This window comes from Natrix helvetica (assembly GCF_964273705.1).
Source record: "Natrix helvetica genome assembly, chromosome: 6".
Lineage (NCBI taxonomy): Eukaryota > Metazoa > Chordata > Lepidosauria > Squamata > Natricidae > Natrix > Natrix helvetica.
In genome coordinates, this window is record NC_138553.1 from 31,336,955 (window position 1) to 31,360,836 (window position 23,882).

Consider the following 23,882-nt stretch of genomic DNA (forward strand, 5'->3'; position numbering starts at 1 on the left):
TAAATTCCAGGTGTTATTGAATGATTGTTAGTTGAGAGCTTCTGTAGCTTCACCTCCAAAGTCTGCTAAGACTCTTTTGTATTATATTTCTGGGGGTAGATCTGTTGCCATCTGTTGTGTGATATTGCCTCTTTACCTTCTTTCCCATCAAGTAGTACGGCACACTAGGCTAATTCAGTACCAGGCACTCAAAAGGACTCTTTCCTAATCCGTTATATTTATTAAAGAATCTAGGAAAGAGGAGTCAGAGATGATTAGTAACATGAAAGACAGAGTTTACTGAGTTGATTACTGTGCACCCACAAGGCAGATTTCCAATTCTGTGAAGTAGAGTTTTTTTTTGGGGGGGATGAGTTTGCGTTGGAGTGTGAAGGAATACTGTACACTCAGCATAATACAAAATATATGTTTCAAACCAGTGATCAGCTTCCAGAAATAGCAACTATTTGTAAGCATTTGAAATGCACAGTATTGCTGAATGGGTGAGAAGAGAATTTTGAAACATAAAAACTATAGTAGCATTCCATACAGACACACCCAACAAAAAAGGCCAACAAATAGGCCTGAGCATTTCCAATATTAGCTACTATTTCTGTTGAGTGGATATAGTTATTGTATGTTAAATTTTATTGAGTATAATTGCAAATTTAGAACAAAAATTATTCTGTGGAAATTGGTATTTCAAACCAATTTATCCTTCCCCCACATTGTTACTGTACAGAATTTGTGCAACTGTTTCTGGTAAGTTTCCCCTCCCCCTTTATAAAATGTCTTGCTAAAAGAACAGGTTAGGGACAGATCTTCATAGAGAACATCCATGTAGTTGGTAGTAATTGATAACAACTTGATGGCACATAATCAAAATCAATAAAATGTTTTGTAGTTGAATGGATGCTTTTAACAGTGGCTGGCCCATATTGCACTTCATGATAGATCAGGATCTATGTTTTAAGGGAACTTGGTTTCAAAATTTTCATTTGCAAATTTTCTTGTAACTTATGATTTCTTATTTCCTTAAGGGGCACTTGTAATAACTATAAATATAAGCACAAATACTTTGAAAATTAGTTGTAAAAGTAAAGTAATGGGGAGGGGAGGAAAGGAAAGGAGTTGGTTAATCTAGCTGCTCAGTAAATCTTTTCCAAAATGTGATTTACTGTAGGAAAATGAGAGTATTCCACTGGCTTGGAACATTGAATGTGAAGGGAGCTAAACAGTTAATTTGGTTAAATAAATTATTAGGCTATGCTAGTAATGTTTCATCCTGTTTTTATGTATTCAACATGGATTGTGTAATTTCTATAATATTGCATGCTTCCTTTTCAAATCGTTATCAGCTATTGTGACTACCAAATAAAACATTACAGAAATGATAAGAGTATTACTCTATAAATCTTATTTACTTATTACAGAAAATAAATTCTGTTCACTTAAACAGGAATTAATGTTTAAGTATTTCTGCTAAGGAGTTTGTAATTCTAAATTTGCAAATGTGCATTGCTTTTTTATCTAAATCAGTAGCACCGTATGCTTAAATTGCTTTTCCTTTTAATGGACAGGATGAGTAAGAATATGGATTGCAACAGTAGCAAGCTGTAACTTTTCAGCATATACAGATTTACATTTTGGCATTAAATGACAGGTAAATATTATTGTGCCTTGCCAGACATTTCTTATTTACCCAGATAGCTATAGCCTGTATTTTTCATCCATTTAAATTAAAAATAAAAATATAAAAGGTGTGAGTTGATTATTAACTGTAAAATAAAAGGTTTGAGTTGAGAGAAAATAATTTCAGCCTGTTGCCAATCTTTATTAAAACGTGGCGCTTTGTAGGGTATATTGCTGAGAAGTAGAAGAAAACGAAAGGTACTAGTTGCACTTTGCACAAAGGAACGAAAGAAAAGTAAACTGCGTTTTCTTTAAGATTATAATTTTCCTACCCTCTTCCTGATTGACAGTGTACGCTGGTCACATGATTCGTCTCTATTTGAAGGTCACAAAAAGCAGCAGCTTTACGGGGGGGGGGGCGCGAAGTGTGCGCGCAATTGCGCGCCTCTGTGCGCGCGCGGGGACGGACGCGCGCGGTCGCGATTGTGATCGAGTGAGCGAGTTCAACCCAAAATGGCCGACGGAGCTTGTGGTGGCTTTTGAACGTTTCAATTTGAGAAAATAGAAATATAAGAGAATCTTTTCCAGATCTCGTCACTTCCATTTTTACCCCTGAATGCCTCAACTTGCTGGATTTAAGCACTGTTGCACTTTATGAGGTCAGTAGTTTATATATGATTTTTGTGCAGATTAGCGCGACTGCTTCATTTGATTTTGCAGCACGATGTTTGCCTCGCATAAGTGGTTTGATCTTGTTCAAATGCAGTTGCCAGATCTTGGAGAAGATCACCAAAAAGGTATACGTGGCAAATTTTGGAAAGCTTTTAAAAGCCTTTAGAGTATAATTAGCTGGATGTGTTTGGCTATATTAGATGCTTCTAAAGACTCTCATCTGAGACTTATCTTTTTCTTTACCTGCAAACATTCGTGCCTTTTGAAGCTTTTAACTCTGGTGCAACAATTAGCATAAATTAAATGTGCTTATATTCTTTCTTGCTGTTATGATTGGCCAGGGAAGGGGGAGGTGCATATTTTTATAATGCTTTATATTCACAGAAAATAAAATAATGCAGCATTGCAGCTTTTAAGAGGGATTTGAAGTAATTAATGAAACAGCTTGTGGGTTTTTCTGGAAGAAGCTTATGTTTTAGAATCTATCAGGCAAAACGTACATAAATATCTCTTGGGTCTGTGTGTCTCCTCACCCCCAAAAACATAATTATTTTACTTCTCTTACGTTTTGGATTGCAGTGGGAGGCAAATGCTTGTTCCCTATAAACATGACAGAGTTCAGAGGAAACTGTCTTGTTACTGTAGTTGGTCTCTGTTAGGAAAGGTTAAGTTTAAAAGTACCAAGGTGAAATACTAATGGAATTTGGACTATTTTAAGAAAATATTTTAGACATTGTTATTGCAAATGAAATTTATGTGAGAAAAATGAGGCTTTCCCCCTCCTAACAGGTGTTCTTTAAAAATGAAGCCTCATGTCTATATCTCTTATCAAAAGGATCAGAATAGTAAGCACTATAAAATTTACTTTCTTTGGCATTGAGAGAGTGATATAATGTATCTCTGTGAGTAGAATTGAATAGAGCAATGTAAATTTTGATTGTCATACATTTTTCCCATTTTTCTGAAGGGCCTTGTATTTAATTTGTATTGTGAATATTGTAAGATATAGGTGGGGCTAATTATAATGATTCCACTGCAATTAATTATCAGATATTGCTTGAAATCTTACATTTTGTACTAGTTCATGCAATGATATTAAATATCTATTTCTTATGTCGCAAAACAAGAATCTTATTAAATTTTGAGCTTATTTAATAATTGCTTAGGTTGTATTGTCTTGAGAAAATAAAATTGGTTTTGAGTCTATTATGTTGAGAAGTGCTCTACATTATATTGAAAATTGATTTATTCTTTGAGGTTCATATATTCTAATGTGCTGACATGCACATATATGAGCAATTTACTCAAGACAAATAACCTTGGTTTGGTTTTGAGGGTTAACATGTTAAGTATGAAATTGCAGTTTGTGTGCTGCTAGTACATGCCATACAATTCTTTATCATTAACTCTCGTGATGAAAATGGAATAAACCATCTGAAAAACAATATATGGAAACTGAACAAAGATAGAGTACTGTTTGAGCTGAACAATTTAATTGTGTCATTCATTTGGGAGAGATGCAGAAAACCTGATTTGAGCAGTTAAGAATTTTAAAATGATGTTGTTACTATACAATGATAACTTAAAAGAAAACCATTTTGGTAACCATGCATTTTGGTTATTTTAATATGTAAAATGTCTTAATGCTAAGTGGATTCTTTATACATATTATAGGTATAATCCAGAATAATTGGTAAAGCAGCTGACATTGCTGCAGAATGGTGTCAAAATACCTGGGACAGTCTGTCTGCCATCAAAAACTACGGCTTTAATACTGTGAATATCTAGATGCTCAATGAGTCTTTTCCAAATTGTAATCAGTAAATCAGTAAATGTGTAGCAAGGTCTTTTAAATAGAGTAGGTGGACAGTCATAAGACAGAAACAAATATGCATAATAATATTTCATTATAATTAAATAAAAACATTCCTAATGAATGTTGTAAAAAGTGCATAGAGTAAAAAAAGGTTGGTGTCTGCTCTAGTGTCTTGATTATCAGTCATTCAGGGTCCTCAGAGTTTATAATAAAAAATAAAAGCAATAGTGCTATTGTAATATTGCTCTACCATAATTAGTTTTCTCTGGCATAGTATCTTTGAACATTGAGGTTCCATTTGTTCAATAAATTACTGCTATGCAAAGTGTTACTTCTAAGATTCTAGCATTTGTGGAGACTTGATACCAGAAATGGGTTGCTGCCAGTTCAGCCTAGATTGGGCGAACTGGTAGTAGCGGCGGCGGGAGGCTCCGCCCGGACACTTACGTGCATGCGCAGAAGCATCACATGCACGGGAACACACCCAAACCAGTAGTAAAAAAATTGGCAACCCACCACTGCTTGATACCTGGGTTTAGCAGAATGCCTACAATGGATGTGTGATTTAGTATCATTTCATTAATGATTGCATTTCATTTATGTTAATTATTGATAGCCCTCCATTTCAAACATACAATTTTCTCTTTTATAATTCAACATTTTTTCACGGAAGTATCAAGGATACTTTTCCATTGTTTTCAACATGGAAAAGTATCCTTGATGGTGGTAGATCAGTGGTGGGCATTACTGGTGCCTGCTGGGAGCAGCAGGCTCCATACCGGAATGGTGCTTTGGAGGGTCTGCCTGCCCACCCGTGTTCCTTATATTCCTATATTTGAGCCAGCCGGGCAGTTTGCGCATGCAGCGTACGGCCTGCGCAACGCTCTCCCGAGCAGCTGGAGCGTTGCAGGATGGTGGGTGCACATGCAAGCACAGCGTGCGAGCACATGGTGGACACCCAGCCCCGTCGCAGTGTACCAGTTGCAACAGAATCCAGAACCCACCACTGTGGTAGATAGTAATTCTGAGCAAGATATGCTGTAAATCAGCAAAATTATTTTAGAACTAGTTGCAGACAAACTATCTAGATTCCCTTTTATTTCATATTGTGTTAAAATATTTTGGTTTGAGTACATCATTTCTTCTTCATGCATAGATAATTCAAATTCTAATAAAACTAAGAACCTGTTCATATTTAAAGGGGACTTGAATGTCTACAAAACCCAGAAACATTTCATTCTGGTATGTGAAGGAGCACATGAACAATATTTCATGTTAAGTAAGAATGCTGGTTATCTGAGTCAGTTTCAGTCTGGGTACAGGCCTGGTTTTGAGATGAAAACAATTGTTTGCTTCCAATTGTATCAGGGAACAGACATGGTATCCTTCTAGTTGTTCAAATCATCTCAATGCCCTACAATAACCTTTCAAATTGGCTTTGGGTAGCAGGGTACACCCTGTCTGACAATTGAGCCTCAAAAGATGAATGTGGCAAGCTTTCTTTTTATGTTTGGATTGTGATACTGAAAAATTCACTTTGTCACTTGCATGGCTCATTGTATAGATGATGAACCATGCCAAAGAAGGGTTATGTGGATGAGATCAGAGATTTGCACTACAATATCACTTGTAGATGGATTACAAACAGTCATGGATATTTTTCATATAGATTAAAATGATTGACTCTTGTGATGATGTGAACACATCCATGCAGTTTTATTGGCAACAATGTGGAAATAATTATCTAATGTATCAAAATGGTATTTAATTTTACCAAGTTCATTTCATAGAAAGGAGATATGGGACATTATAATATATTCTAAATGTGGTTTCATAATACAAACCATTAACTTACTTCTTAATGTTGCATATCTTGGTAGTATGAGCATTATCAAATTATTGCATGCATTTTGTTGACATTTAAATTGTACATACTATACTTTTACATGGGGCTGTTCTACAGCATTAAGGAGATCACTGTTAAAGTAGAGCTCATGTTTTTTGCAAATATTTTACCTTTATCCCAACAAGGCTTCCTCAGCACAATGGTTCCAAAGTAGGCATTCATCATACACATAAAATCTATGCAGTGTTACTCAATCTCAGTGTTAAGATGTGTGAACTTCAACTTCCAGAATGCTCCAGCTGGCATACCCGCTGGGGAATTCTGGGAATTGAAGTTCACACAATGCTGCTGAGGTTGAGTATGGGGAATTTGAATTCTGTGCAAATTGATTGATTGGTTTAATTAAGATAATTTATAGGCCACCCAACTCACTTTAACTCCATGGTTGGTTGGTGATTGGATGCATCTTGAGAAATATCAATTGATTCACAGGTGGGAATGGAGTTAGTGCTATTCTGATTGGTTCTCTGCATTATGTATGGTTTGAATCATGAGCTTGACGCAGTCTGTTAATGGTTTTTTTTTTAATTGAGTGCTTTGCTTCAAGGAATTATCTGTTCTGCTTTTTCTTTATTTTCCCAGTCAATATAGAGTTTATTCTGAAGGAGTGATGAATGTTAGGTACGTCTGGTTTTGGTTCTATGTTGGATATCTGATCTTTGATTTTGTGGAATTTATCCTCTTCTTTTTTACTTCTATTTTTTCTCTAAATCGTTAAGTGAACATGTGACTAAGAGAAAGGCACCTTGAAAGTCACTGGTTACCAAACTCTTGGCTACAGTTCTCTTGTATGACTCTGCCAGTGTTGGTTTCACTCCAGTCAATGTAGTCAGGCATACAAAATTTGATTATAAATGCAAACATCGGAATTTATTTATTTATTTTATTTATTTATTTCTTGGATTTCTAGACCACCCCCTCTCCCAAAAAGGGACTCGGGGCGGTGTACAGTCAATGCAGATAAAAATACAATCATAAAACAATTAAATTGAGTTTTGATGGTCTCTAAACAAGGTAGCTGCTAAGCAAGAAGTAGAAAACTTGAGTATTTTTCTAGTTTATACATGATTCTTTGTAGAGTTTCAAGGAAGCAAGGACTATAGTGATGCCTAGTGGCTGCAGTGATTTTTCAGTTTTTAATTTTGTTTCCCGGTCATTTTAAACTTTCGATGATTATTGATATTACTGAATGTCAGTTGTCTGAGGATGAAAAACTATTAATATTAAAGTGCACGCTAAGCAAACCAGTAGGAACTCTGGTAAAAACCCATCACTGATTCATATAATATGCAGAGAACATCATAATACAGTAAACTTTATTGGAGAATCAACATCTCTTATTTCCACTTAGATTCATTCACAATTTTAATAATTGATTTTGTTATCCCTATGCAAATCCTTTTGCCATTAATATATTAGCTTGTTTCTTACGCACAAATTTTTATATGAGGTTCAGCCAGGAAATATGCCAGTTTTAAGATTAAGGTAATCAATAATCAATAAAAAACTTTGGTTCATATTCCAAGCCTTCTCAGTTCTATCACTGCACTGGACTTCTGCCTAACTTGGTTAATAAAGAGAGGTGCTGGGCACTACCTATAAAGTTCCATATAATAACATAAGGCCTGGCTCAGTGGTGGGTTGAAGATGGTACGCCCTGGTACAGGCGTACCGGTGCCTGCCCGGAGCACCGGGTACCATTCCAGTACAGTGCTCCGGAGGGCCTGCCCACCTACCTGAACTCCTTATCTGTATTTGAGTTCTTTGGAGCTTATGCGCACAGCGCCTGTGCGACGCTCCACCAAGCAGCTGGAGCGTTCGCAAGAGGTAGGGATGCATGCGTGCGCTGCGTGCGTTCATGTGGACACGGGGCCCCGTTGCACCCTACTGGTTGCACCGGGATCCAGAACCCACCACCGGCCTGGATGTATAAGCAGCTAGCTTTCCTCAATAGTTTCTGCTTGTATTATTCAGACGACTAAGGAGTGCTTACTGATGACCAGATACTATGAAATTTGAACTGAAATCTTAGCCTTCAACTTTTCAAGAAGATATACATCTTCTTCTTAGAAAAGTCTATCAAACTAGAAGTCCTGCCTTTAATTGTTACTCATTTGCTCGGCAGCTGCTACTGTGGAGTTTTTCCCCTTTATTTTAAACATACTGAAAAATACTTTCGTTCTTTTTAGCATTCTTCTGCTTTCCAAACTAAGCACATTCCGAGCTTTCATTTTCTCTATAAGTGTGTGCTATCTGTGTTCATTTAGTGGCCTCTGCCTCTGGTCTCCCATATACTATATATGCTTTTTGGGGTTTTCATTAAAAATTTATGTGCAATAACATTTTCTCCATGGTGGGGGGAGGAGTATCCAGGATGGGTTAACTTCATCCTCATTGATTGGACTGAGTCCAATAAGCTCTTTAGACCACGCCCTAGTCACCAGGTAATACTCAGTTATCGACTCAATCCCCAACTGGACGGCTGTGTCATCCTGATTTCCTTGAAAAATTGCAAAGAAAGAAAGACTGATTTAAAGTGGAAAATTGCTATTCCTCTGAGGCGTGAGTACTTTGGCAGCCATCAAAATCCTCGGCGGGGATAGCGCCTATCGCCACTAGCCTGCAAATGTGGCGAATAGATTTGGCCACTAGGAATAATACTGCGGTCACTCTCAGCCTTTTAAAGACTGTGAGAAGGAGAAAGAACCCTCACGAGGCGCCGGCTCGCCGCTCCTTTAAACAGCGGCAAGGGGAAAAAATCCCGAAACAGCGCCGGAGTGCTCTGCCGCACCCCTCAAGGGTCAAGCAACGAACCGCAGCATTGGAATATTGCGGAGTGCCCACGCTTATCCTAAGACACCGGAGGAGGCCGGTGGAGCGGGAGAACGAGCACCAAAGGCAGGGGGAGAAAGAGAGATATCTCCACCTGCAGAGAAGGCGGGTGGCAACCCGAGGGCACAAGCCACTGTTCAAGCACGCCAGAGGAACGGAGCTTTGAATTTTGGCATGAACCCCCACTTTGAACATGTGATCCAAGATGGCAGACGCCATGAACACAGAGGACACCGGCAGGAGCCAGGTCCTCGGGCCTACAGCCAGCCCGAGCGGAGGAGCTCTCACCAGCTCCAGATACGAAGGTACTGCTAAGGGAGGGGGCAGCAAGACTAAAAGAAAGACCAGGCACCTTGTCCCCAAGGCACCTAAGGAGCCGAGCGCTGGTCCCAAACCTACCAAACTGGGCTCCAAATATGAGAAGCAGAAGTATAAAGCTTTAGAGCGAATATGCAACAGCAGAAAGGCCCCGCAGGGGCTGTGATCGGATGAGAGGCTGCTGAGGCATTCCTCACCCAGCAGAGCTATGAAAGAGGATCCTCCCTTCAAATGAGGATTCCCTTCAACACCTCTGGAATCTGGGGTGCTCCGCAGGGATGTCAATCCCCTTCACGCACCACGGGCCCTCCGCCACAATCTCCCTCCCACACCTGCGGGTATGGGAGCCGGAGCACCCATCCTAGAGGTACCTAATTTCCAGGACATGATGATGAGAGCATTTCAGCAGTGCATGGCAGCCGCTTTCCAACAGCCCCAGAGGCAGCCTCACGTGGCCCCCTTACCCATGGCTCCTGAGGGGCTGGAGACCCAGGGGCAGGCCCCGCTGATTCCCCATTGTCCTCCAGGAGGACAGTGATGCGGAATCTGAGGAAGGGGAGCTCAGAGAGGATAGACTCTCCAAGGACGAGGGCCTCCCTCCCTCGAAGCCCTCCTGTTCCGGACTGTTCCAGCCCTCCCTATACAAGTCCTTGTATTCAAGGCAAAGACGGCGGCTAATCTTGGCAACCGACCTTCAGAACCGCCAGTGCAACCTCAAGGCTTCTCAGCTGAGACCATATTCGAGGAGCAGACCATGGAGGCCAACATGGTGCCCACACCCAAGTCCTTCCTTGACCTGATATGAAGACAATGGGCATCCCCCACCTCGGGGCCAATGCCAACCTCCACAGACAAAGCCTTTTTTAATGTGGACAAGGACATGGCTCAGGTGCTGTCGCAGCCCACCATCAACGCACCGTTCACAGTGGTGCATACACCTACAAACCTGCCCGGAGAACCAGAGGACATTCTGAAACCAGAGGACAAGAAGGCAGACCTCACCTTGCAGAGGAGCCATCAGGCTGCGGCCTGAGCAGTAAAGGCAGCCACCACCGCCTCCTTCTTCAATTGGTCTTCGCTACTGGCTACAGGATCTCCAGCAGCGGATCCCGATAGCGGATGTCAGGGCTCACCAAGACATCAACAAACTGGTGGCAGCCATCCAATTCTCTTTGGGCGCCACCCTAGCAGCAGCCAGATTTGCATCCAGGGTGATCGCCTCCTCTGTAGCATCCCGCAGGTTGCTTTGGCTTCGGCAGTGGCAAGCGGATGTACGTCACAAGTGGCGCCTGTCATCAGCGACCTTCATGGGGGGGGCTCTTTGGTGCAGCTCTGGACTCCTTCCTGATAGAGAACAAGAACAAGCGGAAGGTTCCCACCATGCAGAGAAAGAACAGCTCCAGAGTGACTCCCTACTCCAGACAAACCACCGGCCGTGGTCAGGACTCGTTCAGGGAGTTGGATTTTGGGTATTCAGTGTTTTGCCAGTACCAGGGGGGCTATCCCCCCAGGCAGAGATACCCCCCAGAGAGGCAGCACAGGAGCAGGCAGCGGAAGCGGCCCTTTCGAGAGGCCGGAGGGCACTCCTTCCACAAGAACTAACCCTAGGCCCAGCTCTCCTCCCATCAGGGGGTGCTTGGCATATTTCGCCGACCGCTGGTACCTGCGATGCGTGGGTCCAGTCCATCATCCATTCTGGTCTCTCTCTCGAGTCCCTCTCCAGCCCCCGAGTTTCTTCCGGACATGCCCTATTTCAAATAACCCGATCCGGAGCCAACTGATGCAGGAAGCCATTCAATACCTGTTGGACATCAGGGCTATCCAGCCAGTGCCTCTAGACCAACAGGGTCAGGGTTATTCCATTCTTTTCGTGATCCCCAAGGCCTCGGGCGGCTGGAGATCTTCCTAGCCTAAAGAGGCTAAACCGGTTCATTCGCTACCGCTACCACTTCAAAATGCACTTGCTGCACTCCATTCTAGAAGGGATTAGACGGGGATTTCCTCAGTTCCATAGACCTCACGGAGGCCTACCTCCATATACCCATAACCCCAGATCACCGTAAATATCTCAGGTTCTGCTACCTAGGGCACCACGTCCAATATTGGGCCTTACCATTCGGGCTGTCTTCTGGCCCCTGAGTTTTCATGAAGGTAATGGCGGCATTGGCGGTATATCTATCTAAGGTTACAGCCTATTCGTATCCAATGTTATCTAGATGACCTGTTGTTACAATCATCATCCTTTAAAGGTGCCCTACATGATTTAGACATCACCATGTCAAACCTAAGAGAGGTGGACAATTCAGAGTGGAAGCTGCAACCAGCAACTTTCGAAGCAGTGGCGGAACGCTTCGTCCACCCGGAGGTTGACCTATTTGCCGCCCCTCTCAACGCTCAGCTCCTGGGGTTTTACTCCAGGTACCCAGCTCTGAGAGCGGAGGGGGTAGATGCCCTCCAATGCCCATGGCCTTGGGGACTCCTGTATGCCTTTCCACCATTGCCGCTGATCCCCAGAGTCATCCAGAAGATCTTGCGGGAGGGGACAGAGGTGGTCCTGATTGCCCCACATTGGCGCCGATGGCCTCAGTTTGCCGACCTCAAGTCTTTCTCAGTAGACAGGCTCTGGAGGATTTCACAAGAGAGGATCTCCCTCAGGCAGGGATCTCTGGAGCATTTTCTTTTTAACAGCCATCCCTTTCTCCTCAATCTCACAGACAAAATGTTGAGACATCCTATCTAAAGTAACTTCCTTTGGTATTTTAAATCTGCCATCCACAGATTTCAGAATAGCTAGTTAATTGGTAGAAACCTATAGAAAATTGGTTGCCTGCAATCTAATGACTGGAATTGCCTAAGTGTTAATTGTCTTGATGATATTTCTTCCACTGAGTTTGGACTTTAAGATCTTCACTCTCTTGTATTTACTTCTAACCCTTTTCTGAATTTCATTGTGCTTGATGTTGTTAGCTTGAAGGATGCCAAAGTATTTATACTTACCATCTTCATCCAGACTCTTGGTGTTATTTCTGTAGGGCATCTTGATTCCTTCAGTTTCTCCTATTTTTCCTGGTTTGATGATGAGCGTGGCACATTTGTCCTGTCTGAACATCATTTCAATATCTTTTGTATAGATGTATATATGGACAGAGTTGAGCAGCAACTATTTCAGATGTTATTTTTTTGTACCACTTCAAATCATCCAAGTAAAAGTGATGGAATATCCTGGCAAATGTTTTTGATGTTTGATAGCCATGGAATAGTTATTCAGTATAGGGCAGTGATGGCGAACCTATGGCACGCGTGCCACAGGCGGCATGCGGAGCCATTTGTCAGGGCATGTGAGGCGCTGCCCTGACAGCTTGCCAGCGCGCATGCGCACGCTAGCCAGCTGAGTTCATCCTTTTTTAAAGCCATTTTTCTTCCTCCCCAGGCTCCAAAGGCTTTATAGGAGCCTGGGGAGGGTGAAAAAAGCCTCCCCCCCCCCGGAGGCCTTCCAGAGGCTTCATGAGCTTCCCTGAAGCCTCCGTAGTGCAAGAAACCAGCCCTACGGGCAAACCGGAAGTTCGGGAACGGACTTCCGGTTTGCTCGGAGGTTCGTTTTGACTGCTCCGGAGGGTTCAGGGAAGTGTCCTGAAGGTCCCTGAAGCCTTCGGAGCACTCAAAACGACCCTCCGAGCAAACCGGAAGTGTTTTCGCCCTCCCCAGGCTCCTATAAAGTCTCTGGAGTCTGGGGAGGGCGAAAAAAGCATGCAAAAAATGGGGGGGTCACGCCTGTAGTGTGCGCATGCGCATTGGGGGGTGTTGCATTGGGGGTGCGGCACGCCTGCACATGACCCCCCTGCGCGCCACCCACTTATGGCACGTGAGGCAAAAAAGGTTCACCATCGCTGGTATAGGGGAATCAGTGCAATGACAAATAGTAGTGGTGATAGAGTCTCCTTGAATGATTTCTGTTTTGATACTAACTTCTCCCAATCTATCCTCATTGACCAGCAACTGGGTCCACTGTGCCATTGATCTTTACACAAAGCTTCTGATGTTTCTACTGACTCCTGTTAGTTCTAGGCACTTGATTATCCATTCATGTGACAGGGAGTTGAATGCCTTCTTGTAATCAATCCATGTTGCATTCAAGTTAGTCTTTCTTCTCTAGCAGTTTTTTAGAAACATCATCTCAGTTAGGACTTGATCTGTTGTTCTTCTACTCTTTGGGCCGTTTCCACTTCAGTGGAAAGAGCTTGTTTTCAACCAGTTGCTTCTGGACTGCATCAGTTACTTTAGCAGTTAGCAGTTTGAAAGTTGTTGGTAAGCAGGTAATTGATCTGTAATTGCTTGGTGCTGCCCTTTTTCTAGATCTTTCATTGTCAGGTAGATTTCAGTTTCATTTCCTTGCGGTGTTATTCAACTGCTTGGCAATGAGTGGGTGTAAATCAGTCAGATGTTTCAACCAAATAATATGCAGTTCATCTTCATTTGGTGCTGACCAATTCTTGATCATTTTTTTCTTCACCATTTCTGCTGCTCTTTCATTTCAGCTTCTTTTTTCTTCTTATCAACCTCCTTTAACCTAGTTGCATTCTTGTTGTATTTCTTTATCTCATCTCTGCGCCTTGAACTGCACTGTTTCTTCCTTGTTTCTGAGTGATATTTCTTGATTTAAGTATTCCTTGGTCTTGCTCTTCAGCTTGCTTTTCTTTAATCTGTTCTAGCTTGCTTGCATCTGATCTTAGCTTACTGATCTTACTTTCCTTTTTTTTCCTTTTTTATTTTGCATCCCAAGTATTCAGTTGTGTTCCAGGTCTGCAGCTGTGCGGTACATCATTAGGTTAGTTCTTGCAGTGAACTTATATTTGATATGGCAGTATTAACATCCTTTAATGCTTGTGTTAGCTGTTTCTTTGGAACAAGCTTCAATGTGGGCAATTTTATTCAGTTTTTGTGCTGTTCTAGATGCTCAGTTACACTGTTTCAATTCTTTTACTTTAAATAAAGGGCTTTGTTGTTTCTGAGGCAGAGAAGAGGGTATCTGGTTTCAGAATGAAAACAGTTCAATAGCTGTACTGACCTCCTTTACTGCCAACTTCTCCTAGTTTGCCTCTACAGTCTGATTTACTTCTGGTTAAGGCTTTGATTTCTTTGCCTTGGGTAGACTTTTGCGATTCTTCCAGTTCTGCATCTATGAATACTTTATTTTGTATTATAAATTGGCATTGATCTGCTAGTCTTCTTTCTGTTATTTCTGATTCTAGATGGTGTTCTTTCCAGAACTGGTTCATTCAGTTCAAACGTTCTCTTCTTATTGGACCTGATCTGTAATAACAGATCATTATTTCTTTGTTTTCAATCTTTGTATATTTGTGACAAATAATGTTCTTCCGATAGTTCTGCGGCTGTTGGCCCTGGTTGCTCAGCCAACAGTCCTGTGGCCCACTTTTCATCAGATATCCCAGAACTCTAAGCACAGTCCTTGTTGACCTGAGAGGCGACCAATCCAGTATGTTCTGTAAATTACATTTCACCATACTTTTTATGGGAGAGACACTATGACTGGCTTTTCCGAGACTATCCAGTTTGGTTGAATCTCTGGTATAGCTCTCATCAGAGCATCTATAACCATGTCAAGGCGGTGCCTCACCGGGAAGGGGGGGGGTTATGATGATAATGACTAAATGTATTTGCTCTCTGGTAATGTCCTTACTGAAATTTTCTCTCTCTCTGATGCTGTAGTTATCTTTCTCCATCTCCTTTCAGCAATAATATCAAATTCATTTCTATATATTCTATCTAGTGACGTTCATGTATGGAGACATGGCTTTAGTTGTTTTAAGACTGTTAGCTATGAGGAAATCATTGAAATGACTTATTAATTTGGTAAGTCAGTCTCCTGTTTTGTCTTAGTTTCCTAAGTCACCCAACTACATTTTCCTCTTTCATGTTTCCAACGTTTGTTTTCTTTCTCCAGTCACATTTGGCTTAATATTCTATCAATTTCAGATTGAATTTGATCATAACACTAGCCTCCTCTTCTGCTTTCTGTTGATTGATCATCATATTGAGCCAAGGTGGCGCAGTGGTTAGAATGTAGTACTGCAGGCTACTTCGCGGACTGCCTGCTGCCAACAGTTTGGCAGTTCAATTCTCACTCGCTCAATAATGATTCAGCTTTCCATCCTTCCGAGGTTGTTAAAATGAGGACCCAGATTGTCGGGGGAAACATGCTAACTCTCTAAACTACTTAGGGCTTGTAAAGTACAATGGAGCAGTATATAAGTCTAAATTCTCTTGCTATTGCTATATTAAGGGTTGTCTACAAAATTTAATCACTATTATTCATTGATTGCATTGTAACCAAGTTCTATTCTTGCTATAGCTTTCAAAACTACGAAAGCAGCATCATTCCTTGTTTGTTTTTCATGTCCTGAGTGTGATTGTCTATCTGAAAATGTCCACTCTCAGTCCAACTCAGTTTACTTGTGACCAAGATGTCAATTTTTAACCCTCTTTCAGTGGGTTGAGATTTGCCATGTTCATACTTCTTAATGGTCCATGTTCCCTGAGGCCCTTATATTTTGTTTCCTCTCTCCTCCTCCTCTGGCATGTCTGTATGTAAAGATAGGAAGCAGTCCATTTCTACTTTTAGTTAATTTGTTTTTTAAAAAATCTGTTTGCTTTGGATTATTCTTAAAATGTGGGAGATAAGTAATGGAAATGCATTCTTTAAAATGACCTAATTCCTAATCATTTAAGAGTTTTCAGACAGTTGAATTTTCAGAATATTCACTTGATAAAACAATTTTTGAAATCAGTTTTATCACCTTGAATAATTTGGTATCCTGCAAACTTCATCAATTCACCCAAAAATTAAGACCATTATTACTAAATTAAGAGTCTTTGATGAACAATTTAGTCAAAAGACTAGAATTTGAAAGGGTCCACACCGATCCATGAGTTCTAAAAATACTAAAAATGTGTTGAAGCAGGATTTACCTTTACAGAATTCATGCTGGTTTTTTTCAGCAATGTTGTTTCTAGGTATCAAGGTTTTTCCCCTTTCAATTGCCATTTCTACCATTTGTCTGGAAAAACATTAGTTTGAATGATTAGTAACTTGACCTTCCCTGGGTTTCTGTTTTAAAAAATGGTATTCACATTTGGTATCTTCCAAGCTTTTGACACTGAGCTTGATTTTAGTGACAAATTCAATTATTTTATTTTTATTTATTTTTTTGCTACTAGATCAGAGTTGGGTTTCAGCAGGTACACCCCGGTACGAGCAAACCAGTCGGTGAAATTAGCATGCCTACCCATACCTGATCTTCCGGAAGTCCCATACCGGAACGCTCCCTACCCTGGTCTGCCCCCCCTGCTCGCTCACCCCACCTGCCTACACCATGCTTGCCCTGCCCACCCACTTCCTTTGCCAGGCTAGCTGAGGCTGCAGGTGGCCAGGGAGTGGGGGGAATTCTTCCCGTCTGCCTGCCCCCTCCAGAAGCAACCGCGCGGGTCCGGGGATGGTCAGCAGCCCATGCGCCACTGCCATGTGACCGCTCTGGTGGCACAGCACCTGCTCGGCTGTGGCTGCAGCCGGCAACAGGATGCGAAGGAGAGGCTGTCCAGCAGAGTGTTCCGAGGTTAGTGGGTTGGCGGGGAGGTTGTGCGGGGTTAGAGGCAGCAGGGAGGCAGGATACCGAGGCCACCCTGGGTGCCTGCAACGGGATGCGGCAGCTGCTGGGTGACTGCTCCTTTGTGCCCCGTTGCCGGCAGCAGTTGGCTTTCTCCTGCCGATCCTTTCTCTCTGGGCATCCGGCAGGCCCTGGGTCGGTCAGCAGCCCGTGCGCCACCGCCATGTGACGCTCTGGGGGTGCAGCCAGGAAGGATCCCTAGGAGAATGCCAATTGCATCTGGGAGTGTCCCCAGGTCAATGGGGTGGCACGGAGATTGGGCTGAGCTGGACTGGAGGTGGCAGGAAGGCAGGGGTCGAGACTACACCCCCATGCCGGCGAAAAAAGAATATCCTGCCATCCCGCAACTGCCATGAGGTAAGGGAAGCAGGTTTTGGGAGAGACCTTCCCTCCCCCTTCAGAGAGCCTGTGTGGGGAGAGAGGACACAGCCTGGTTTGAATGTGGGGCGGCAGGCGGCAGTGCCTCATTCGCTTGTTCAGGTGGGTGGAGAAAGAAAGGAGGCATGCGATAGCCGAGGGTGAAGGTGCTCCCCTTCACCCTTGGTGGCGGGGGTGCTTTATCACACGCCTCCTTTCTTTCTCTGCCTGCCTGAAAGAGCGAAGAAGGAGCTGGCCCCAAACTGCCCGCTTGCCCGCATTCAAAGCAGCCCGCCCCCTCCTCTCTCCCGGCATGGGCTCTCTGGAGGGGGAGGAAAGGTTCTTTCCAAAGACCGGCTTCTTTCCTTCCCTCCTGCAGCTGCCAAAATAGACATTTTCACAGCAGCGGCTGAAGCACAATCCTGGGCAGTCAGTTCCAGCTCTCCCTTCCCCAAGCATGTCCCGTTGCTGCTGGAGCCGTTTCACTGAATTTGGCGTGGTGGCAATGGCAAGAAGCGGCTGCCAGCAAAGCTCTCAGAGATGGCAAGAGCCGCGTTGCCGCACTGGTCTCTTCCAGATATACTAAAGCTCAGAGCCCTATACACAAAAAATCATCAGCTGCCTCTGATAGGGATTCTACCAGACGCCAAAGGCACTGGAAAAGCAATTTGCTAAGGCTCAAAAGGCCTCACTGACGGAAGCAAGCTCCAGGCCTTTGCAATCTGACACCTCCCTGCAGCCTAGAGAGAGGCAAGATGTGTCCCTGGATGGGTTATCTGAGCCTCCATTATTACAGGTGGTTTGCTTTAAACAGGACTTTGCCCCATTTGATTGTCTTGGCAGACAATGGCAGGGGGAGACCTAACAGATGCCCCGGAAAGGTCAGTTCCCTCTGCAACTTTCACCCCAACAGCAGTGGGGCTTCACCCAGAGGAGAACCCGGGATCCGGCCTAACGCAAGAGGTGCATAAGTACATTTCGGAGGCCATTGTCCAAGGTGTAGAAACAGCACTCCAACATCGTAGCCAGCTTCTCCCACTCATCCTGCCCTGGGCCCCCCATGCAATAGACAAATTCAAGTGGAGGAAGAACAAGTATCTCTGAAAGGGCATCATTCCCCTAGACCAGGGGTGGGGAACTGTGGCTCTTTTGCGACTTGTGGACTTCAACTCCCAGAATTCCTGAGGCAGCTATGTTGGTTCTGGAATTCTGGGAGTTGAAGTCCACAAGTCGCAAAAGAGCCACAGTTCCCCACCCCTGCCCTAGACTGTTGGTTTGCAGCAATGAATCTATATTAGAGGAAGGAGAAGTTGTCAGAGGATGAGGGCCTAGCCCCAGACAAAGAGGCCTTCACTGGTTTATTCAGTACATCTCTTTTTAAGCCTCTTCTGTATAAGGCCACAGCCACAACCAATTTGGGGGTGGAGGGCAGTTCCACAGACCCGCTCATAGAACCTCAGGACCCGGGTGAATGACTGTTCACTGAACCTACAACAGAACAGGATATAGTTCCATCCCCCCAATTGTTCATTGACGTGATCCAACGTCAGTGGGTTCAGCCAGACTCTGTTGCAGCCCCTAGTGGCAGCGATAGACGGCTTTAGTAGGTCCAAAGTTGGAGGAGCTACTCCAATACCCCCAGGTCTATGCTCCCGTACCTGCTCTGACTTCTTCGGCTCTCATTCCCTCTGACTTCATGGAAGGTATGAAGGTGGAGGGAAGGTGGAGACAGCCTTCCACAAAACTCATCAGGCCTTGGCATGGGCTATTAAGGCAGCTACCACAGCCTCTTTCTTTAATGGGGCCTCCCTCCTTTGGCTGTGTCATCTGTTAGCCAGGGTTCCCCCCGAGGAGACTAGGCTGCGCCATAATATAAATAAATTGACAGCAGCCACTGAATTTTCTGCAGACGTCATGCTTAACGCGGCCATGTTCGCTTCTAGAACCTAGGAATCAAACATGACCTCTTGTCATTACTCCTGGCTTCATCATTGAGTTCAAAATGGCATCTAGCAGCCCTCTTCAAGGGAGGCAACCTTTTCGGGGAGGCTTTAGATCCTATCTTAGTAGAAACAAAGGATAAAAAGATCTTACCTACAGGAGGGTTCACTGCAGATTCTCGCCCCACCCTCGTAGACAGCCATTTTCCAGTGGGGGAGAGGGAGTGGTCACATGTGGGTATTCTCAAAGCCTGATTGGTCCAAAGACTCAGAGTAAACTTCTTAAATACTCCTTCCTTCCATTCCTTCCCAGTTTACTCTCAGTCTCTTGGTCCAATCACTTGAGAATTGAGTGTAGGTACGAAATAATTGGAAATAACTTGTTCTTTTTATTCAATCTGGTTTCGGATTTGGCTAATTGAGCATTTTAAAATATACTAAATTCTAAATTTGCAGCTGCGTCCCAGGGGACAGTTCTTCTGCCTCGGGGCGGGTGAGGAGGGCCCTGTGGGGCATCAATCCTTCCCCCCATGGGTGCGGAGCCTTAGCCCGATCCTCAGGATCGCGGGGGCACCAGTTCCTAGACACCTTCAGGCTCGGCAGTCGCTCCTGGACGCCAGGAAAGGCAGCGTCGGCACCGCAAGATGCTTAAAAGCCGCCGGAGAAGCCGCCGCTTGATTCAGGCTGCTGCTGCACGCTGCACTTTTAAATTGCCGTTAATGCGAGCAGCGCGAAGGGGGGAGTGCACGCAGGCCTCCCGCAAGGCCCCCAGCTTCACCAGGCCGTTTTTTTTCCTTTACCGCAAGAGGCTAGGAGAGCCGGAGCGCGTGAATTCGGCCTCCTTTTGGCCTCGCGCCTCTTCAAAGAACCCAACCATGTGATGGTCACCTTGGACGCCAGTCTTTTTGGCTGGGGTGCCCGTCTCCAGTTCCAGATGACTCGGGGGTAGTGTTCGCAGGAAGAGTTGGAGAACAACATCAACTGGCTGGACCTCAGGGCAGCACATCTGGCCCTATGCCTGTTCCAGGAGAAAATACCCGGATGACATGTTCTCCTGCTCCCAGAAAATGTGGCCACCAAAGCACATGTAAACCGTCAGGATGGCACTCATTCCAAGGCCCTGATGCATGAGGTGGAACAACTGGGTCTCTGGGCAGAGAGACACATCCCCTCCATATGGGTGGAACATATATCCGGAACAGCCAACGTTTGAGCGGACTGGCTCAGCAGGACCACAATCGACCACTTGGAATGGTCCCTGCATCTGGATCTGTCCCAGCACATCTCCCAGAGGTTCGGTTCACCGTCAGTGGACCTGTTCACCACACTGGAGAATGCTCATCTCCCGAGATTCTTCTCCAGGTTCCAGACACCAGGAGCAGAAGTCACTGACGCTCTTCGCAGCCCTTGGCCGCAGGGCCTCCTCTACACTTTTCCCCCTCTTCCCCTCATCCCAAGGGTAGTCAGGAAGGTGATCAAGAGGGGGCGGAGGTTTTCCTTGTCATTGGCAGAGATGCCACAGGTTCACGGATTTGGTCAGCTTATCTGCGTCATGCCCTTGGAGAATACCCAAAGACAGGATCTCTCTCAGCCAGGGAGTAGCGATCCTCAGGCCACCGGTGGTACATCAGTACCCTTCATGGGACCTTTCCATCGTTCTACAGGTTCTGACTTCTCCATTCGAGCCATTGAAAACAGCAAGTCTCAGCCTTCTGATCTTCAAAGTTGCCTTCCTCGTGGCTGTTACCTTGGCCAAGAGGATTTCAGAGCTAGCAGAATTTTCGGTTCCTGAGGACCTGTGTATTATCCGACCTGACAGAGTCATTCCAAGATTATACCCATCATTTATTCCTAAAGTGAATTCCTGGTTTCACAGGTCCCAGGAGGACATTTTACCGGATTTTTGCCCAGGAGCCAGCCATCCTACTAAAAAACGATGGCATAAATTGGACATCAGATGAGCGATTTGTCAATATATTAAAAGGACGGCTTCCTTCCAGAGGGCTGAAAAGCAGTCTTTGTTTCTTTCCAGCCCATGTCTATGGGCAAGAAAGTAACGCCTTCCACAATCGGTCGATGGTTGAAGGCCTGCATAGCTATGACCTACGAACAGCAAGCCAAACAGGTGCCAGGTCGTATCACGTTTTACTCCACTAGAAGCGCAGCCACAACTGCCACTTGGGCTACACAGGTGTCAGTGGAGGAAATCTGCAGAGCTGCGACCTGGGTTTCACCATCGCTTTTTGTCAGGCATAACAAGCTGGACCCACTCGCCTCGGCCAAGGGGTCATTTGGACGACGGGTCCTTCAAAGGGTTCATTAGCGGAGAGGACCCTGGACCAGCTTTTCCCCCGCCCTTGAGACTAAGCTTGTGTATATCTCACGCTTGGATTCTCCAAGCAGCTCATAGGAAGACTCTTGGGCTTACCTGAATGGTAGTTCTCTGCGCGCTGCAGGAGAATCCAATCCCACCCGAAGGGCCTGGATCAGGCGTCCACATAGGATACATCTTCACGACCTGGACAACATTTCTTGTGGACTATGCCTCCATTGAGAAACTGGAAGCAGTCCAGCCAAGGAGGCATGTCCAAAGATTTCAAACTCAGTCTTTGGGCAGATAGAAGTTATATCCACGCTTGGATTCTCCTGCAGCTCACAGAGAACTACCGTTCAGGTAATGCCAATGGTCTTTTCATGTTTAATTTCTTAAGGAATTCTTGGATGGATGCCATTAGACACAATTATTTATTACAAGTGTAGTTTCCCAAGATGTCTTAAAATATCGTATTACCTCAGTTTACTTTAGTTGTTCAAATTTTTTTTAGAAAATCAATATGGCTTCATGTTTGTATCTTCTATAGTAAAGATAGATGCAAACAATTACTATAGACCATTTTCTTTGTAATCCTTATATCATCCTCACTCAACTATATCTTTCATTCAGAAACCAATCATGGAAAAAGATTTTCTATGGTATTAAATGAAATATTGGACTGTCCCTTCACTTCAATATTGGTTTTCTCATTTAAATATGTTTAGAATTATTCATATTCTTCCCTGCCCCTCTTTTTTGTCATGTATTTATTCTATTTTGTAATTTTTATTTTATACCTTATACTTTTTGCGAGAGTTTGTATTACTTTATATTCTTGTTAGTGTAGACTTTCTATTTCCTGAAAGAACTTCTTTCTCTTTTAAAACTTCATGTACACTGCTAGAAAGCATATGATTTCTCCCTATCCCTTAAAGTACGCATATTGAAAGAAATCTAGAGAAAGACATTACTAATTATTTTGTTGCCCTCCCTATAGTTATTCTAGTGCAAAAATGAATCAACTAATAAAAAAGAATATTTCATTTCTAACTTAATATAGAAAAAAGAATCTCATAAATCTAGCCCTTGTCCTGAAAACAGATGTTCAAAGGATTAAATCTTCTCTACCCATCACAACACTGTTAGATGGGAGAAAGAGCTGTATTAGCATTTTTTTGTGAAGCCATGTACATTGTCAGCCAGTTTAGAACAATAGTAACAGACATTAGTTGATCAATTTTGATCTTCAAAATGCCTGTTACTCTGTACAGAGGTGTAGGTATCAGTAATGATTCCACAGCATTTTTGATCCATTTATAGAGCCTTATCAGCCACAAAAGATTTGTTTGACCATCAACTCTAACATTAAATGAAATAAGGTTTTTGAATATGACCAAATATAATTATAGGTTTCTGTTCTTATTCTATAATGTTAGAAATACTGAAGAAAATTTACTGTTGCCAATGGTTACTTATCTGTCTCATTTAGTCCAGAACAGACAGACCTCTATATGCCTGTGGAATCCTCTAAAACATTGGTATTAAATTTTGATGGACCCTATTCTACAGTACCTACTCTTATTTCCTTCCCTCTCCTTTTTCCTGTCCTGCCTATCTGTTTTCTTACCTGCCAGCTGTACATCTATCCCCTCAGTACTTCCTGTTCTCATCTCTGCTTTGACCATTAGCCCACACAAAACCTGTTCTCTGTTGCTTGCCTGCTTACTTTTCTCCTCTGTGCAAAGGACAAAGCAACCTCACTACTGCTGATTCAGATAACAGGACAAGACTCATATTGCCCCAGGGGTTCCAATGGCCGATACAATTAGTTAATTAACAAAACATTAGAATTTCAATGGTTCCTTTTTGTGAAAGGAAGAATTTGTCTGAAGGCAAAATCGGGAATTGGCTGTCAGCTAATCTTAAATTAACTGGTAGATCTATGCACACTTTACAGATGGTCCTTGGTTAATGACAATAATTGGGATATGAATTTTTTGCTAAGTAATGCAGTCATAAAGCATGACATTGCATCACTGCATGGCTTAGCAACAGAAATTCTAGCACCTCTTTTTGCTGCTGTTAGGTTGTTAAGCAAATCCCAGGTATCTTACAGGTAGGCAGTTAAGGTGTGGTAGGGCCTGAGGTGGCTGGTGCCAGCAGGGGAGGGTGCATCAGTAGCCATTCTGACAGGTGCAGGCAGCTCCAGAGTGTGGTAGAGCTGGTGATGGCTGCTGCTGGGTGGTGAAGGGTGCAAACAACTTACCAAAGAGATTTCTGATTTTCCCTGACCGTTCATAGACTGTGCATGTGGAAAGCTGGCAGCAAAGGCCATAAAAGATGATTATGTGACTGCAGGGGACTGCAATCATTACAAAGTACAATCTGGTTGCCAAGCACCCAGATCACAATCACATGACCACAGGCGAGACTG

At 43.7% G+C, this 23,882-nt stretch overlaps 1 protein-coding gene across 6 annotated transcripts in view; it reads left to right on the forward strand.

Moving 5' to 3' along the window:
* The window catches only part of TNRC6B (trinucleotide repeat containing adaptor 6B), a 142,941-nt gene that overhangs the window by 26,132 nt on the left and 92,927 nt on the right, over positions 1–23,882 (forward strand). Inside the window, exon 1 of one of the 6 annotated variants that reach the window (XM_081958130.1) lies at positions 2,087–2,270. The exons of the other annotated variants lie outside the window; for them this stretch is intronic. Coding sequence (XP_081814256.1) covers positions 2,266–2,270 — 5 coding nt within the window. The 5' untranslated portion in view covers positions 2,087–2,265. Of the gene's footprint in view, positions 1–2,086; positions 2,271–23,882 lie in introns of those variants that run through there. 6 annotated transcript variants of the gene reach the window in all.